This window comes from Amblyomma maculatum, unplaced genomic scaffold (assembly GCF_055883805.1).
Source record: "Amblyomma maculatum isolate TAMU_Amacu unplaced genomic scaffold, ASM5588380v1 scaffold_15, whole genome shotgun sequence".
Taxonomy (NCBI): domain Eukaryota; kingdom Metazoa; phylum Arthropoda; class Arachnida; order Ixodida; family Ixodidae; genus Amblyomma; species Amblyomma maculatum.
In genome coordinates, this window is record NW_028146740.1 from 5,630,814 (window position 1) to 5,650,638 (window position 19,825).

Below are 19,825 nucleotides of genomic sequence, written 5' to 3' on the forward strand. Positions count from 1 at the left end.
GCAGCTCTTCGCAGGCCTTACGCGAAATCCACATCAGTAGATTCAATTGGCTATCACAGTGAAGGGGCACTGCGAAAGCATGTCGCGATTTACAGCCGACCTTTCCGTAGAGTCAGGGAATTGTTTGCACCTGCGTGATGCTACACATATTGCATTTCGAGCTTTCTATCGTAGCCTATAGCTGTAGCAGTTAGTTTTATTTGCTTCTCTCGTACCTTCCAAAGTCAACGTTGATTTTAATATGCCTTCCGTGCGCTGGATGCACACGTCCCCCGCCCTCTTAAATGAACTTAGTGATATGATCCGGGCCTTTATCAGTTTGTGAACTTTCCCACAAAACGATGCGATGACAGTGTTTCCACACTTGACCTGATATTTTCAAACTCTGATATGCTGGTGGAATCCGTCTTACCCGTGCCGGGTATTAGTGGCCATGATGCTGTATTCGCCCAAACTTCCTGCTGGCGCCGGTCACCGATTAAAGCCTTGTCACGTAAAGTGTTCTGTTTTGAGAAAGGTAATTATGGTTTCACTATGCAGTGCCTTGAGGTTTTCTACGAAAAGTTTCTAGACTACTGTAATACTTCTGATATTAATGAGCTATGGTTGTTGTTTAGGAACAAACCACTTTCTCTAATCGACAAACATGTTGCTTCCAAATTCTTATTGTGCAGACAAAGACATAAGAATCCATGGTTCACTCCCGAAATAAAGCGCCTGCTGAATCAAAGAGGCAGCCTTTTCCGACGGTACAAAAGATGACGAAACCAATTAGATGAGTTAGATCAAATCAAGGATAAAACATATCAAGGATACCTTCACTGCCTCGCTAACACAAGATGAAACGTAATACAAAAGAAATACGGAAATATGTAAATCCGTTGGCAAAGATCAAAGCTCCATTCCTACGATCTCGTCCTCTGAAAGCATTTATGACGATACAGAGAAAGCTAATGACTTGAATAATTACTTTAGATCTATGTTTTCTGCACCTACTGATTTCAGCACAGCTGGACCGATCCCCTATTGCCTTAATAGTATGTCAGACACAATTATTTCTTACGAAGTGTTCTAAAACTCTTACAGTAACTAAACGCTAATTCAGCCACTGATCCCGATAACATTCCATATCATGTGCTTAAAGTGTGTGCCCCTGCTATAGACAAATTTATTGTCGTTCTGTTTAGTGTGCCACTATCTTCAAGCGCTATGCCTGATGAATGGAAAATAGCGAACATTGTGCAAGTACGCAAAAATACCCCCGTTGCCCAGTTGAAGGCTACAGGCCAATATCGCTAACCACTCTGTGTTGCAAGTCTTTCGAGCACATTCCTTATTCTTCTCTATTCCGTCATTTGCATGATCACCAATTTTTGTGTCACTTTTCAACATGGCTTCAAGCTGGATTGTCATGTGCGACCCAACTTGTTGATTTTTCACATGTCATTTTTTTTTTATTGTGGTAAACAGGTTGACTGCGTACCGTTGGACATTCAGAAGGCCTTTGATATTGTTTCCTACTGTTTACTGCTTTTTAAACTTTCTAGCCTTACAGCATCTTACATCTCTCTCGACACATTAGTTCCTTCTGTATGCGGTAAGGCGTCTAGTATAATAACTCACAAGGTCGGAAAAGAGCTTACCTTCCGGTAACAAAATGTGAGCTCCGTGCAGATATTCTCATCGCATGGCACTCACTCGAGTGCGCGACTCTCAGCCGCTGTTAAATGGCGCTATGTAAGGAGCTGCATGAATGCCCTAAGACAGCGCCCCTTAAGCCTGCCAAATTTCTCAAGCCTGTTAGGGCCCCGCGTACTCCGTTCGACCAAATTCGGATCGGCCCTTTCTCTTTTTCGGAGACGCGGAACTAATGAATTCTTAATGTGTTCAACCCCCGCCATTATGCAATATGTAGAGGTAATCGGGAATGTGCGATGCAGTGACCACAAGACGGTGAGGTCCCAAATTAGCCTAAATCTGAAGAAGGAACGCAACAGATTAGTAAGAAAGAAACCCATCAACAAATTAGCGGTGAGGGGGAGGGCAGAAGAGTTCAGGATCTCGCTACAGAATAGATCATCATCATCATCATCAGCCTGACTATACCCGCTGCAGGGCGAAGGCCTCTCCCATATTTCTCCCCTTAACCCGGTTCTGTGCTAGCTGCATCCACTTGACCCCCGCGAACTCCTTAACCTCATCCGCCCACCTAACTTTCTGCCGCCCCCTGCTACGCTTTCCTTCTCTTGGAATCCAGTTTGTTACCCTAAGCGACCATCGGTTATCCTCTCTTCGCACTACATGTCCTGCCCATGCCCATTTCTTCTTCTTAATTTCCACTAGAATGTCGGTAACTAGAGTTATTTCTCTGACCCCCTCTGCACGCTTCCTATCTCTTAATATTACCCCTACCATTTTGCGTTCCATAGCCCTCTGGGTTGTCCTCAACTTAAGTAGAACTTTCTTGGTTAGCCTCCACGTTGCAGCCCCATAGGTGAGTACAGGTAAGATGCAACTGTTTTATACTTTCCTCTTGAGCGATACCGGTAAGCTGCTAGTCATAATCTGCGAGTGCTTGCCAAATGCGCTCCATCTCAATCTCATTCTTCTTGTTATTTTCTTTTCATGGTCCGGATCTGCGGTTGCTACCTGTCCTAAGTAGGCATAATCGCCTACTACTTCCAGTACTTCGCTATCTAATGTAAACTGCTGTTCCTTCGCGAGGCTGTTGTACATTACCTTAGTCTTCTGCATATTGATTTTCAAGCTTATCTTTCTACTTTTCCTGTCTAGGTCATCAATCATTATTTGCAGTTCATCCCCCGAGTTGCATAGCACGGCAATGTCATCAGCAAATCGCAGATTACTTAAGTATTCTCCATCTACCCTTATGCCTAACTGCTCCCATTCCAAGTCTCTTAATACTTCCTCTAAGCAAGCTGCGAATAGTACTGGGGAGATTGTGTCACCTTGCCTAACGCCCTGCCTTATGGGAATTTTGTTACTTTCTTTGTGCAGAACTATGGTTGCTGTGCAGCCACTATATATATATCTTCCAGCACTTTCACGTACGGCTCGTCTACCCCCTGATTTCGCAATGCCTGCATCACCGCCGATGTTTCCCGCCGAGAATAGATATTCAGGTCTAAACTAAGATGGCGACATTACCCTAGAAGCAATGAACAATAATTTCAGACATATCATTACTGAATGTGCGGTAGAAATAGGCGGTAGGATATTTAGAGAGGATACCGGTAAGCTGTCTAAGGAGACGAAATATTTGACTAAGAATGAATAGTAGTCGCTACTTACTATTTGACTCGATATGCCAAGACAAAGGCACAGCTTCTGAAATAGCCGAGTTTTTCATGCACATCAGCTTGCGGCTGCTAGCCGACAGAGATGCAGCTTTCACGTCGCAGCTCATCGACCACATCATTCAGCTGAGCTGCACGAGCCACTGTAAGACCACAGCTGCGTACCCTTACCGAAAGATTGAATAAGACGATTGCGGACATGCTGTCAGTGTACAACAGCACAAGAATTAGGATGCGGTGCTACCGCATGTCACCGGCCCTTACAGGAAACTACGAGTTTCACACTATTTCGACTTGTGTATGGACGCCAAGTCCAGAGCCCGCTTGATGCCATGCTGTCGTGTCCAGAAGATAATTCCCAGATGTCCGCCGCGCTGAGGAATATAGCTTAAGAGAACTTTTTTTAGGCTTAACTGACGTATTGAGGAAGCCCGTCAACTCAGCCGCGTGCACATCGCGCGGCAGCAGAGCTCCGTCACCGACAGGTCGCCTATAAAAATGTTGGCCAAGTCTTGGTGCGGCCACCAGTCCCGCTTCTTCGTGTCCTACAAACGGTTACGTCATGTCAGTGACCTCATTTATGAAGTTATTCCAGATGGCGCTGCACTAACAAAACGTCGCATTCTCAGCTCCGACATTTTGCTCTTTGGGCGGCTTAAGTCGTATTATTATTGTCCTGCCTAGCGTACGTCCGCCGTTGTAACCGACGTGTTCTTTTTCCTCTTTTGTTTTTCATACCGTTCTTTCCAACGTTCTTCATTTTTATTCTTTTTTTTTTCCGGAAGGAGGGATATAGTGCCACCTAGCATTCCCACCTGGTTCACGACGAAGTTACAAGGACGACGAAGTATCGCTCTCACTTGCGCATCTGGGCTGTTCCTGTCGTTTCAAATGGTCGGACCTCCAGGCATAAAAGCTCCTTGCTATAGAGACGACTAAGTTTAATCGCCTATTCAGAAGCGGCATTTGCCGAAAGCGGAGATGGCCGATCTCTTTTACGCCTAGAAATTATCTAATAAAATAATATTAAAGAGCAGTGATCTAATGAAAAAAAAAAATAAGCAAGTTGATATACAGGCGTCATGCTTACACATCATGCAGAAGCTTAAATGGGCTCAATAATGCTTTTTTCCCACATCACTCTCCTAAGTAGTTGAAGATATAATGAGATACTGTCCGGAACAATTTGAGCATGCGGGGGAATGTCTGAATCGGTATAGAAACGATCTGGCAGGAGTAAGCAGTGTATTTAGTTGTATGCGTCTAAGAATGCGTATTTGCGTGGTAGTGAGGGATTTACCAGGAAGCGGAAGTGAATGAAGAGTTTCTCTAATGTTGTCATAGTGATGCATGTTTTCATGCCCTGTTGCACCCCACTTTCCACACCCTCCTCGCCGAACGTGGCGGGCTTGGCTAGCATCTGACCAGCTGAACGATCAGTTGGCCTTGGTGACCCTGGCCCAGGACATTCTTGACGCTTAGTAATGCGTTGGATAAAGTTGTTTCCTCCTACTCCTCTTTCTCCTCCTCCTCCTCCTCCTCCTCCTCCTCCTCCTCCTCCTCCTCCTCCTCCTCCTCCTCCTCCTCCTCCTCCTCCTCCTCCTCCTCCCTGTTATGAGTTCACGGTAGCCTATTGCGCGGACGTTCGCTATTTTCTGTGGCCTTGGCTACGGTGAGTGCTGCTGGCAAACAGCTTCTTGGGTATTAAGCTGTGGGAAGGGCGCAACACAACGAAGGCGTGCATGCCGGCATAGTACTGACAAGCATGATTGTTGCCCAAGTGCTCTCAGATCTTGATTGGAAGCTTACCTCAATGGGAAATATATTAGTTGCATCCGTCGGTATTCACATACGGCGATTAAATGTGGAGCCCAACGAACAGGGTTCTACTTAAGACGAAGCAGAAAGCTATGAAACGCAAAATGGCAGGCATAACGTTAAGAAATAGGAAGCGTATAGAGCGGGTCGAAGAAATAACTCTGAAGTGAAAGAAATGGCCATGGAACCATGCTTAAATAGCAGGAGCTCTGATAAACCTGAGTACGTGGTGACAATGTTACGCAGCTTAAAGGAAATCGCAGGCACGCAGCCTCAAAGGGAGCTTAGCCATTGTACGGCTTGCCGATGGTTGCGGTTAAACAAGTATCGTTTCCGACCTCTCAAAAAGGCGCAAGGAACGTTTCATCAACGCACATTTCACTAGATGGCACTGATATTCTTAAATGCGTACTTGAAGTAGTGCAACCCCCATTTGTGCGGTTACTGCTCTGATGGTGTTCCGCGCTTCAAGTTTCACATATACCCCACCGGGGTGTTGTAGTGGTTTGGGCGCTCAACTACTGTGCCCAAGGATCGAATCTAGTAAACACTGCTGCAGCTTTTCGGTGAAAATGCTAGTAGCCCGTGTGCCGTGCAATGCCACTGAACGTTAAAAAACCCCGGGTGTTCGAGAGTTCCGGAGCTCTCCACTACGGCGTCTCTCATAGCCTGAGTCGGTTTGGGACGTTAAACACCGAAACCAAACCAAGTTTCACATATATCAGACACGTCTTAGTCAAATATTTGACACCCAGAAACCGATTCGCATGATGTTTAGTGACCCAAAGTGAGTATTTCAACTTGTTTTCACAGAAAAATGTAAAGCCAGAAACAAGCGTAGAGTGAGAGCTGCAACAGAAATGATTAGGTGGCCCTTTTTCACCTCCGGCTGCTTAGCTCAGCCCCAGTATCCACTCAGATCGTTCCAGTGATTCTCGCGGAGGGCAGCTGGTCCCGCGGCTCGGGCACTGATGCCGTGGCTTGCGCCTTCGCCAGACTCCCCAGCACGCAGCAATAGGGCCTGCATGGCAGAACATGGAGATTCATTAACAATGAAAACGTTCTCGGGAAACTGCGCAGCTGAATCTGCAGCCGAACTGGAAGCCCACTTCCACGCACATGAAATGAATAAAAAAAAAAGTATCTACCTTGTAATCCTGAAAAGAGATTCAAGCTATCAACAGTTTCATTTCTCTATGGGCAAAAAAAAATTGAAAATCAGCCCTTTTTCTAAACACAATAAAGGTGAAACAATGCTTTATGCATACAAAAGGCCATGCGGGAAACGGGACACTTGAAAACAAAAAGAGAGGACGCTACTGTGGTGGTTCGCCTAGTACACTTCTCTCGGATGAATATAAAAACTATGTGAAATGTGACACTCCATACATAGCTTCTAAATGTATAGGTTCTGTGTAGCCCAGCAGGAAAGAACATGCGTCGGCGTTCAGCGTATGGCAAAACCCCTAAGGTAATGTGCCTTCTTTGCCAGAGCAAGTATTGAGGACGTTTTCGTGGATGCATACACCGAAATACACTCCTTATTCGCACTCACTGGACTCTATGTGACACTTCCCCGCATGCCCAATTGTCCTGAATATTACATGAAAATTTAGAATGCTGCCTTTTCTCCTGCCCTTAATTCCCCTAATTTTCCACACCATTCTCCGGCAGCGCGGTGCGCTTGGCTAGTCATTGACCAGCTGGCGGACCAGTTAGCGTGGGACACACAGGACGCTTAAATCTGGGTTAATATAGTTTTTTTTTTGCTTCGCGCATGGGTTGTGGACGATGTGCCCTGCTGTCAGCGTTGTGACTGAACACTACGTCACTGCGTGGTTTTCTTCATCGAGCAGCACCAAGCCTAAAGTGAGTATGCAGCAGATTGGCTTTTACTGCTATCTTTGTCGGATTTATGTTATTTATTAGAACCCTATTATTTATATCTTTTCTCAACTAACTTCTTTTACCCTTATCAGCATATATATATATATATATATATATATATATATATATATATATATATATATATATATATACGCATACATATATATAAGCATATATATAACCACTTTCGCACGAGACAATTGGCCGAGTTCGCCCATGACATATTTCAAAGTATGGATAATAAGCTCCAAATTGGTGCAGTTGTTTTTAGGCTTTTATAAGGCTTTCGGTCGCTTAACTCAAAATAATCCAGTCGCCAGCTTTTATTTCTCGGCTTTTCGACCAATTTAATGGGTTGGCATTTGATAAAGGGACGCTAGCCCTTCACATATGCCAAAGACGTACAACCCCTCCTAACTGGTGCATCCTGAAGCATCCGAGCCGGCGTATCTCCATTATTTTGCCTTCTAACGTTTAATGTAAATTGCAGCTGTTTTCAGATGGGTTTGTCACATATCCTGGCTGATAAAATGGCCTTGCAACAGAACCTGGTGCGAAAAGTGACGATGCATTTAGACCTAGCTGAATGCAAATTATTGTTGTTTAGTCGTAAGAAAAACTTGACGCATTACGCTTACATCTTCCGTCAGTTCCTATCAACGTACCACAATCGTAAAAATATATAGTGTAAATCTGACATTATCGCTTTCATGGGTCATTCAAACTATTGTCTCCAATGCTTCGTGCTCAGTTAGCTATATGCGTGGGAACCTTAAATCTCGGTCTCGTGGTATTAGATAGATAGCGTGTACAGCATTGGTTCGAACGAGATTAGAGTACACATTTTCCATCTTGTCATTGCTATCGTACCAATCCTTCCAATTGGAATCAATGACAAATAGAGCAACCATCATTGTATTCACGAGACAGCAGTGTCCCTCCATCTACCAATTCTGGAATCATAGCGTGTCATTTCGCGCCTATTTTATACATTTTATCAGAAATTACATCACTTTTTGTTGACCGCTCCGCTAATATTTTCATCCTGTATCAGCCATGAGAACCCGACCGCTGCAAAAGCGACCACTAGAAAGAATGGCGTTCGCAAGGAGGCTTCGAACTCGCTCCCTCATTGGTTTTCGTCCCCACGTGTCTGCACAGTAACTTCAGCACACTTTCTTCACCTGCGGCAGCTCTCAGCTTCACGCCCTAATCACAGTTAATGTCCGCAAAGCATTCGATTGCGTCTGCCACCACCACATTCTCCCTTTCCAGCACCGACTGCGGCTCTCGCCACGGCTCCCGAACTACATTCGAGCTTTTCTTTTTAATCGCGAGGCCCGTTTCCGAGCATTGACTTACGCGGATCTTCTGGTCACGTTCAAGGCACCATTCAGCAGGATCATTTCTTCCTTTCTTGACCATTCAGGCCTGTCTCCCTAGAAGTCAGACTCACTCTGCCTATCAACGAGCTCAAAACTCGCGCTTACCTTGGGTGGCTCCCCAACCCCCAAAATTTCTCAATGGCCCGGGCTCTCCATGCGGCTGTTTCTACCAGTCAGTATGCCACCCATTTACTTCGCCCAGTTGTGAGATGGTCCTCTCGCTTGAGGAAAGCTCACGCCTGTCGACTTTCTCAGACGCTGGCTCTTAACAAATTTCCTTACTTCATACCATACCTTTAATTCACCCAAAGCCAGCTAGACACGTAAGAGCTCTTCACTGCCTTTGTAAAGCTGCTCTCCGTCTTCCTATAACCACTTCCATCGATAAGCTTTATGCCACCGGGCTCTTTCATCATCTTCGCAGTCTCCTTTCCCTACACCGCGACCGACAGTTAGCTCGCCTTTCCAGCACAGTTCATGGACGCTGGCTTCTTAACCAGGATAATATTTCCTCCATCCAGACAGTCCCTCTGCCAACTCCTTCCCCGCCGGAGGCTACTAACGTCTATATACTTCCTCTTCCAGCCAATACGTCGGAGGTCCTGCATGTTGGCAAGCCGACATGCTGCTGCCTCTCATTATAGTCCGCTCTTCAATACCCATTGAGTCGTTCACACGGATGCCTCTTATGTGACTCCTCGCGGGTCTGGAAGCCAGGTCCTCTTTCATCTTCGTCTATCTACCCCTATGACTCACACTAGCGGCGCCTTTCTCCACCCTTCGGATATTATCTCGCTTGAGATCCTCTCCATCATTCACGCCTTTCAAAGCTTCCATTCTCTCCCACCTGTGCCTAAGTGTATTATATACACGGATTCCCAGGCGGCAATCCATGCAATTCAATCTAAAACTCTCACGCCTCATCTGTCCACGGAGCTCGAGGCCACACCTGTTGCGCTGTAGCCCTGCCTCGTCTCCCTCCGGTGGATCACTGGACACTCGGGGACTGAAAGCAATGAGTTGACGAACCAGCTCGCCAGTGAAACTCGTAACCGGGCACCGTTTATCCCCTGGCCCAGGTCCTTGGAGGGCAGATTGAGACTGTCTCTTCGAGCCACCACCAGAGAATATTGCAATGCTACTGACCCTCATTCTGATCTCTCCATTTAGGAGGCTCACGTCCTTCGGCAGATACAGATCAATAAGCCCACAACTCTTGCACGGCTATGTCTGTACAGATTCTGCCGCGATCCTTCATGCACCAACTGCCCTTCCCCTTATTCCAACTACTCCCACTGCCTCTTTTCATGCCCGGTTGCAGTGCAATCGGGTTTCTTTCCCATCCTCTCCGATACTATCTGGGCCCGGATGGACTAGCTTAGTGCTGAGGCGCTAAGCCTGCTCGATGGCCTGCTCAGGCGCCTAAGTGTTGCGCTTCAATAAAGTCTACAACTGCTACAACAGCAGCAAAAACAACAACCACCACTACCACCACCACTACCACTGCCACTACCACTACTACTACTACTACTACTACTACTACTACTACTACTACTACTACTACTACTACAACTTACTACTACTACTACTACTACCGCTGCTACTACTACTACTACTACTACTACTACTACTACTACTACTACTACTACTACTACTACTACTACTACTTCCTCAAGGCATGGAATTCGTTGTCCAAGGGCACAGCTTAATGCACTGATCATAAAGCACTCCGCGAGAAATGAAAACTTATTTTTTCTAGCGTTTATTACTTCCCTGTGTGCCTTCTACCATGTTTTGTTGTACAGCTTTTTGTATCATCGCTTGATTCTAGGTGGAACAATTATATATGAAACTTAAAATAATTGACAGTTTCCTGCGATAGCTGTGCTATCAACTAACCAAAATTGATTTTGCTGTTGTCTTATTTTTATCGTGCCTTGTATTTTGCTTGTAAAAGATTACTGGGCGATTTTGCTTTTCATTTGTTCCAATCGTACGTCTGATTGTATCCAGATCATGTGTTGTACTCAGATCATATATCAGCTCACTGCAGTAACGGTCCCATTTGTGACTGAGAGTACTTTGAAATAAATGAAATAAATAAATATTACTTGTTCTCACATGCTTCTGTATTCTATAGTTCTTTTTCAGTTCCTGTAAATTTTTTCTCTTTATGCTTGTTTGCAACCTTTAGGTAATGACTTCAGGCCCTCAAGGAAACAACAAATAATATTGTAAACACGGCAGGGCTTCACTGATGTGAGACAGATTTTCTGCACTGTGGCGCTAACCTAAAAAGGAGATTACCTGGTATGGTCCGTAGGGTCCCCTCTTGCCCCACATTCCGGACAGGCGGTTCCAGTCGGCGCGCTTTCCCCACATGCCGGACAGGGCGTTCCAGTCGCCGCCTGCCTGCGGTTCGGCGTGGCACACCAACATCGAGCCCAGCACCAGGAGGGCCAGTAGCCAAGCCAGGCCGCGACAGCACACGCCGCTCAGCATTGTCCTGCCGTGCCAAATGAATCAAAATTAAGCATAAACGCATATCCGCACGAATACACTAAACTCCATTCAAGTTGACTGATGAATGTGGTACAAGGCACAACGCTTATAGAAAATGGCTGTGGCTCAACTTGATTAAGTCGGGAAATTGCGAAAGCAATATCCATGGCTACGCCCTCGCTCACGTGATAGTCGTGCTGTTGTGGTGCTTGTGTGAAACTTGTATACGTTGTGTTGCTGCGGTGATCACTTGGCTATTCTATGTGCAACTAGTAGTGAAACTATAATCGCTGCGGCTGTGAGGATATACTTGCTTGCTGGTGATGTTAATGCAGACTGTAGAACTGCTGTTCCTTCACTGGCTACAACGGCATGCTTGGCACTCATGGCAAGTATCCTGGTGAATCCAAGGTACACACTAGTCACACAAGAGACACATTGTTACAGTGGCTCATCGCTTTTATTCAAGCCAATAAACATACTTAGGTGGTCCGTGAAGAAGTGATTCTTCACTTGTACCTCTCTTATTAAATACCGGTCTGCATTTCTGTAGGCGATCAAGTCCGAACTGCTCCCCCATTGAGTAGTTGATCTTGGCTGCTGAGGGCATAGCTGGAGGTAGTATTTTTCGTCCAAGGCCTCGATGAATTTGGGGTCCCTTCTTGGGTCCTTGTTGACATCACCAGTGCATATGAGCATTCTTTTATCAGTGCGCTTCGGCAGGCCATTTGCGAAGGTTTTGAGTGCAGCATCGTCTCCTGTTCGCGGTGAGATGTAGACACCAGCCACAACTAAGTCCAAAGCAATCACTTCAACACACACTGCTTCCCCATCTTCGGTAGGCACTGGGGGTGTCACTACGGTTGCTTCCAAGGGTTGCCTTACGTATATGCATACCCCTGCGTTTCTACTTTGGGTATCGCGCCTAGCCTCCCCGACAAAGTTGAACCCAGGTATGCAGATGGGAGTATCCCCAGAGCACCCTGTCTCAGTGAATACTAGCAGATGAGCCGACATTAAGAGTGTATTTGTGGCTATGTTGTGTTGATGCGCAGCAAGGTATCTCACGTTCAATGTGACAACCGTGACCTCACTGTTGGCGATTAAGTCTTCACAACGACTGAACGCTGTGACCAACCTATGCTTTTCTAGCCTTTCAAATTCTGCGAATCAGTCCCGTCATCCACTGAAGAGCTCGCACGTTCTCGCCGAGCCGCATACTGGCCACGTCGCTTAGCGAGTCTTGTTTCACGCTCTTCCTCTGTCTCTGTAGCTCGCCGCTCTTTTTTACGCGCTTTACGACAAGCTTCCCTAGTGGTAGGCGGCATCGCCGCGAAGCAATCTTAAGCCGCTGGTGGTTGGTACAGCTACTGCTTTCTAGCGACGTGAGTCGAGGCTAATCTCTTCAGCGTAACGCCACAATCACGCTCCTAGCGGAGAGCGCAGGAGTTAGGCGCCGGTGGTGGCACCGCCGCGGCTTGCGACGGAGCGAGTCGGTCGCCCTTCTCTCAGCGTGACGTCACAACACCTGTAGCGCTCCTAGTGGAGAGCGCAGGAGTTAGGCGCCGGTGGTGGCACCGCCGCGGCTTGCGACGGCGCGAGTCGGTCGCCCTTGATGATGATGATGATGATGATGATGATGACGATAACTTTATTTTCCACCAGATAAGGAGGCCCCCAATTCCCGCCCCCGGCACGCAGGACTAAGGGACGGGAGCAGAGACCTCCGCGATCAGAAGCAGGCAAAGAGGTCTTGGCTCTTCGCGGCTTCTTCCGCCAGGCGGATGGCTTGTAGCTGTGGAGCAGATATATTTAAGATATATGGAGAAAAATTAGCATGATAGCTACTGCTACCACCCCGTTTCAAAGGGGACGCTCCTGTATTCAATCCATCCATCCAGCAGGGACCTCGCTCCGCAGCAGGGCTTCCCAGGCTTCTCTACAATTTATATTTGTTTTAGCCCCTGGGGAGCTAGTACATTCCCAGATTATATGATCGAGGGTCCCTCTCTCCCCACAGTGCTTGCATTTATCGTTTCTCCTATCTTCCATTTGGACATAATATGCCCAGACTGGGTTTACAAAGTTCCCAGCTTGCAGGCGCCGCCATGCGACTGCCTCCCTATTGTTTAGACTTTTATCCGGTGGTGGCACCAGTCTCCTGCTTAACCTGTAATTTTGAAGAATCTCCGTATAATTTTGCAGACGCTCGTCCATGTTCCGGCAATCGGGCGGCTCCACAGTTACCCGGAAGTAGAGAGCTCGGGCTAACTCGTGGGCCTCTTCGTTCCAAGGAACGGACGTGTGTGCAGGGGTCCAAATTCGGCGAATTTTCCTGTTTAGTCGTCTACTGGCCAGAATCCTTGCCTCTTCCGGCGAGACCCTACCCTTTCAAAAATTCAAAATAGCCGTTTTGCTATCGCTGATTATAAAATTGGCTTGCGTTCCGACGCAAGCGTGCGCTATTGCAACTTCTTCAGCCGTTTCAGTGTTGCGGCTTCTATGGTGGCGGCTGATACCGGGGCACCTCGGCCGTCGACCACCGAGGCGACGGCCCCCCTTTTGCCGCTTGCCGCATCCACGTACGCAATCGAATCGAAGCGTCTGATTAGTGCTTCTGCTCTCTTCTCCCTCCTCTCTGTGTTGAATATGGGATGCATGTTACAAGGGAGGGGGGGAATGATTAAATTTTCTCGGCAGTCCTGTGGGATACTTGATTTTTCTCGTAGTCCCCTCTCTGTCTGCAGGCCTACCATTTCGAGTATAGTTCTACCCGAGGTCGTTCGACTTAATCTTTCCAGCTGCGAAACTCTGACAGCCTCCGCTATTTCGTCCCAGCTATTGTGCACTCCCATAGAAAGGAGCTTTTCTGTGGATGTGGTAATTGGTAAGCCCTGGGCCCTCTTTATGCACCGTCGAATGAGAGAGTCTAACCTCTTCTTCTCCTCCGACCTGGTATTTAAGAACGGCGTGGCATAGCTCACGCGACTTATTACGTAAGCTTGGATGAGTTTAAGCAAGCTTCTTTCTTTCAGGCCTCGTCCTTTCAACGCGATTCTTCTAAATATTCCAATGGCTTGTGTGGCGAATCCCTCTAGCTTTCTGATTGTTCTATCATATTATATTCATTTTCCTGAACGAATAGTCCTAAGATTCTGATTTGATCTACCTTTGGAACTGGTTTTCCTTCTACTTTAATGTCTAATGGGGGATTCGCAGCCACAACTGCCCATGTGTAACTCGTGTCCTTTGCTGTTATAGATCGGCGTACCTTGCCTCGTGCCAGCCAAGCCCTATTGATTCATCTTTGCTATCTACCGAGGACCAGCTCGCCATCTTAGCTGGCTCCCAGGTGTGCCACCTGAGGACCGGCGATCATCCTGCACCGCACCGTGACTAGGAACGCCGGCCAACCACGAGAGGTCGCCGCGCCATCAAACCCTATAAAATCCACCGCCTGGCATCATCGCCCGGGGATTCGCAGCCACAACTGCACATGTGTAACTCGTGTCCTTTGCTGTTATAGATCGGCGTACCTTGCCTCGTGCCAGCCAAGCCCTATTAATTCATCTTTGCTATCTACCGAGGGCCAGCTCGCCATCTTATCTGGCTCCCAGGTGTGCCAGCTGAGGGCCGGCGATCATCCTGCACCGCACCGTGACAAGGGACGCGGGCCAACCATGAGAGGTCGCCGCGCCATCAAACCCTATAAAAGCCACCGCCTGGCATCATCGCCCGGGGATTCGCAGCCACAACTGCACATGTGTAACTCGTGTCCTTTGCTGTTATAGATCGGCGTACCTTGCCTCGTGCCAGCCAAGCCCTATTAATTCATCTTTGCTATCTACCGAGGGCCAGCTCGCCATCTTATCTGGCTCCCAGGTGTGCCAGCTGAGGGCCGGCGATCATCCTGCACCGCACCGTGACAAGGGACGCGGGCCAACCATGAGAGGTCGCCGCGCCATCAAACCCTATAAAAGCCACCGCCTGGCATCATCGCCCGGGGATTCGCAGCCACAACTGCACATGTGTAACTCGTGTCCTTTGCTGTTATAGGCAGGCATTTTGTTTCTTTGTTCTTTCAAAGTTCCTGACCACAGTGGCTGCCAATCCCTACTGTGTCTTGATATTTGCTTAAATGGGTATTGACGTGTGTTCGTACCGTGCTCTCATTGGTTCATTTTTTGCTCGTCGGTCAATTCACTGCTCCCGTAGTGAGCGTTTCGCATCAGAATGTGGCCTTCTACGTATGCTGTGCGCTAAAACTTCTTCGCTTATGTTATCCATGTGTATTGCAATGCTATTACACTGTGCGGGCGACGTAGAGGCTAACCCAGGTCCTAAGATTGACGATGTACTCACGCTGCTAAAAGAGTGCCACGCTGAAACCACTACGTCGTTAAGAGAACTCAATCAGCAGATCAACTCCATAAATACGCGAGTGTCCACTATTGAACAATGTCTGACTGGTGTATCGGGGCTCAAAAACGGCCTTGTCACAATGAGCGACTCTGTGCAGGAATGCAAGGTTAACATTAACAAAACAAACAGTGAATTGATTGGTGTGGTAGAGGACATGAACAACCGCATGCGAAGAAATAATTTGATCATCAAAGGCCTTCCTGAAGTCGAACAAGAAGGATATGCTGAATCTGAGCGCATTGTCAAAGAATTTATAGGCACCTATCTTGGTATTCAAGTCGGCGTCATCGAAAGAGCCCACCGGTTAGGACAGCGTCGTGCTGATAGTCATCGGCCAATCTTTGTTAAATTCATTAACTCTAAGTCTATAACCGAAGTTCTAAGTAATGCATTCAAGTTAGCATTCAATGCTAACTTGAATGCAAGTAATGCATTCAAGTCTAAGTTTTGGATCACGTGCGGGACATCACTGACGCCTGGTGGACGAAGAAACCTATAAAACGCGCTTACACCGACACTCCTGTGGGATTTGCGGCCAGTACGTGTACACTCACACCCGTCTATCATCTTTTGTAGGTGAGTGAGGAACCTAGTGCCTGCTTTCTGTCACCAATATTGTGCCGCAGATCCCCTCGAAGCGTCGGTTGTGCAGTGTGATACTGGTTCTGTCTCATGTAAATAGACCTGGATTTGCAATGGGAGTAGATGTGGTCACATACCGAATACGAATAGGCCGTTTTTGCCCGAAGCAACGGCACAATGATGAGGAAAGATCACAGAATTGGGCAACCGCTGTTCTTCTTAACCGCTGGTGCCCTCGAAGCAGAGTTGTTGTTGTTTTATTTTGTCTTGCTAAACTTTTACTATGCTGTGGTGATGTAGAAACAAATCCGGGCCCCGAAAAGTACGGCCAAATTCTCGAAGCCCTGAAAGAAGCCGCTGCCTCGCGAGATAAATTTGAAAGGGATCTTCAGGCCAAGATAAAAGATATTTCTACAGGAATCACTGACATCAAAAAGCGCATTTCAAAGGTGGAAACCGCCTTGGAGGGCCTTGAAAATAACGAAAAAGTAGCTGAAGTTCAAAGCTCAATAGATGACCTTAAAATGGAATGCACGCGCCAGCAAAAGGGCCAGGAAGTTCTGGCTGACTTTCTGGATGACATGAACAATCGGTCCCGACGGAAAAATTTAATTTTCAATGGTCTACGGGAAAAAGACAAAGAGAGCTACGAAACATCAGAGGCAGTCGTGGTTGATTTCTGTAAAGCCAATCTTGGTGTTGATATCTCCGATATCGAGCGTGCCCATAGAATTGGCAGCCAAAGAAAAGAACATCCCAGGCCACTGATTGTTAGGTTTGCTAGTTTTAAAACTAAAATCAAAATTTTGGCAAACGCTTTTAAGCTAAAAGACGTAACTGATAAGGTATGGATAGAAGAGGACTTCTCACCTCGTGTCCAATTCGTGCGAAAACAGCTCCGTGATTTCGCTCGCGAAAATCGCAAAGAAAAGGAAAAAATGCGCCTTTCATTTGACAAACTTTTCTTGGGCAAGAAAAAGTACTGCTATGATTCCGCTAATGGCTGCGTTCGTCAGATATCAGCGCAGGTAGAGGAGCCATGACTGCAGAATGCTTCGCCACATCGAAACGCCCAAGCCGCATTTTCATTACTGTACGGGAACTTTCGAAGCATTTTGAATAAACAGGATGATGTAGTAACCCTCACACACACTTGCGCTGCGGATGCAATTGTAGGCACTGAGACATGGCTTACCCCAGATATAGAAGACAAGGAAATCTTGCTCTCAAAAGAATTTTTCTTGTATCGAAAAGACCGTCAACTCAGAAGAGGTGGCGGCGTTCTAATCGGCGTACGGAAAAACATCAGCACAAAAGTTATTGATATTGATAGCCCATTGGAAATTTTATTTGTTGCCTGTTACCTGCCAGCCACTACGCTCGTGATTGGTGCCTGTTACAGACCTCCTGACTATTCTCTGAACTTCGCTGACGAACTGTGTGACGTATTATCACATGTGCAATTCCAGTATGCAAATGCAGCGATTTTGTTAGCCGGTGATTTCAACTTTCCTCATTTGCTGTGGAAAGATACTCCGACATTAGACGAGCGCCTCCCGAATGAATGTAAAGACTTTCTTAACTTATTATCATTGTTTCAATTGACACAGACTGTTCTGACTCCGACGCGCGCAGATGCTATCTTAGATTTAGTTCTTACAACACATCCCGAAAGTATTAGTACGCAAGTGATAGAGTGCATCAGCGACCATCATGCAATTCACTGTTTATTCAGGTCTTGTACACCAAAAAAATCTGTACGCGAAAAGATTATTTATGATTATGCTAATGCTGATTGTGATGGCCTGAACAGCGAGTTTGAAATGTTTTGTCATTCCTTTTTGCAGAACTATAAATGTTCTACTGTCTCTAAAAACTGGACTACATTTCGAGATGAACTCAAAAGACTACAAGAAAAATATATAAAGAAAAAGTGCATTCACATTACAAATGATCAGCCATGGTTCTCAAGAGATATAAAACGTTCCCTAAATAAAAAGAAACGGTTGTACAGCAAAGCTTCACGTAGTCAGACTGACGCTGACTGGTCAGAATATTTGGATTTTGCAAGGGTATGCAAACAAGAAATTGAGAAGGCCAAAGACAACTTTTATAACACTGATATGCCAAACTTTTTGCGTACCAATCCACAAAAATTTTGGAGGGTCATTTCACCTGCGTCTTCGAGGGAACTTCCGAACCTTAAACATGATTCTGGTATTTATTTAGAGCCCGAGGAAGTTGCATGCGAACTCAATGATTACTTTTGTAGTGTTTATCAGGACGAACAAACCACATGTTCACCTAGCTTAAGTCCTCATGCTACAAACCTCATGCCTAGCATTACCATAAACACAGGAGGTGTCCTTAAAGCGATTGAACGGTTGCCATCGTCCTGCAGCCCTGGGCCTGATAATATCACTGCTAAGCTGCTAAAGATTACAAAACTCAATTCGGCACAAATTCTTGCTTGCATTTTTCAGCAATCGCTTGATGAAGCACACGTTCCAGATGACTGGAAAATTGCCTACGTAGTTCCCGTGTATAAGACAGGTGATCGGAATAGTAAAAGTAATTATAGGCCCATATCTCTTACATCTATAGCGTGCAAATTACTTGAGCATATTCTATCTTCCCAAATGATAAATTTTCTCATCAGTGAGGATATACTTTTTGCTAACCAGCATGGTTTTCAGCGTGGGCGGTCGTGTGAAACCCAGCTTTTTGAGCTAACTACAGACATCCACTACAGTTTACACAATTTAGAACAGATAGATGCCATATTTATTGATTTCGAAAAAGCCTTTGATCGCGTAGCACATAAACGATTATTACTTAAAATGAGGCACATTAACATTAATAGCACAGTGGTTAATTGGGTTGAGGAATATTTGAGCAATAGGCGACAGGCCGTTAAAATAGAGCATGCCCTATCTTCATTTCAGGTAATAAAATCCGGTGTACCCCAGGGTTCCGTCTTAGGGCCCACATTATTCCTGATATACATAAATGATATCTCTCTTAACATTACTTCTTCGCTCAGATTGTTTGCAGATGATTGCGTTATTTATCGCTCTGTGACTAACCTCACCGAATGTTTACAACTAGAAAATGACCTACAACGCCTAATCAAATGGTGCTCTGAATGGCAGATGACTATGAATATTAAAAAAACTAAACTTGTTCGTTTCACAACACGTAATCAAGCAATTTACTACACTTATAAGATTGATAACCTAGCCATTGAGAACACATCCAGTCACAAGTACTTAGGAGTATACCTGTCAGCCAACCTGTCTTGGAACACACACATTGACAACATATTAGGGAACTCTTACAAAACCCTGGGTTTCATGCGACGGTCATTACGTCATTGCAACAAAGACACTAAACTTCTTGTTTATAACACAATCGTACGGCCGAAACTCGAATATGCCTCGATTATCTGGAATCCTCATCAATCATACCTAATAGCTAAACTTGAATCTCTGCAAAACAAAGCTGCGCGTTTTATTGCATGCAATTATTCCTCGTATTCTAGCATTTCTTTAATTAAGCGAGAGTTAGGTCTCCGGCTTTTAGAGATCAGGCGGAAAATTAATCGCCTAATATTTTTCCACAAGCTTTACTATAACCCTTCAAATTACAGCATCGAGAAAATAAAACCGGCCACTCAAATCTTTCCTCGCCGCGACCATGATCACAAAGTGGAGCCTTCTTTTGCGCGAACAAATTTGTTAAAGTATTCATTCCTTCATCTCTCAATTAGTGAATGGAACGATCTAAATAAAAATATTGTTTGCCTCACGAACCATGAAAAATTTAGAGAAGCCTTGGAAACGATGTTCCCTGCTTAGTCGGAAATGTTTAATAAATTGAGAACTACGCCTGTTTTATAGTTTTTACGCTCGT

At 46.0% G+C, this 19,825-nt stretch overlaps 1 protein-coding gene across 1 annotated transcript in view; it reads right to left on the bottom strand.

Moving 5' to 3' along the window:
- Positions 1 to 14,245, bottom strand: part of Mip (Myoinhibiting peptide precursor) — a 73,724-nt gene extending 59,479 nt beyond the window's left edge. The window contains exons 1-3 of the mRNA XM_084586214.1: positions 14,181 to 14,245; positions 10,715 to 10,913; positions 6,019 to 6,156 (exon numbers count right to left, since the gene is read on the bottom strand). Coding sequence (XP_084442340.1) covers positions 6,034 to 6,156; positions 10,715 to 10,913; positions 14,181 to 14,245 — 387 coding nt within the window. The 3' untranslated portion in view covers positions 6,019 to 6,033. The remainder of the gene's footprint in view (positions 1 to 6,018; positions 6,157 to 10,714; positions 10,914 to 14,180) is intronic.
- Between the last annotated feature and the right edge of the window lie 5,580 nt (positions 14,246 to 19,825).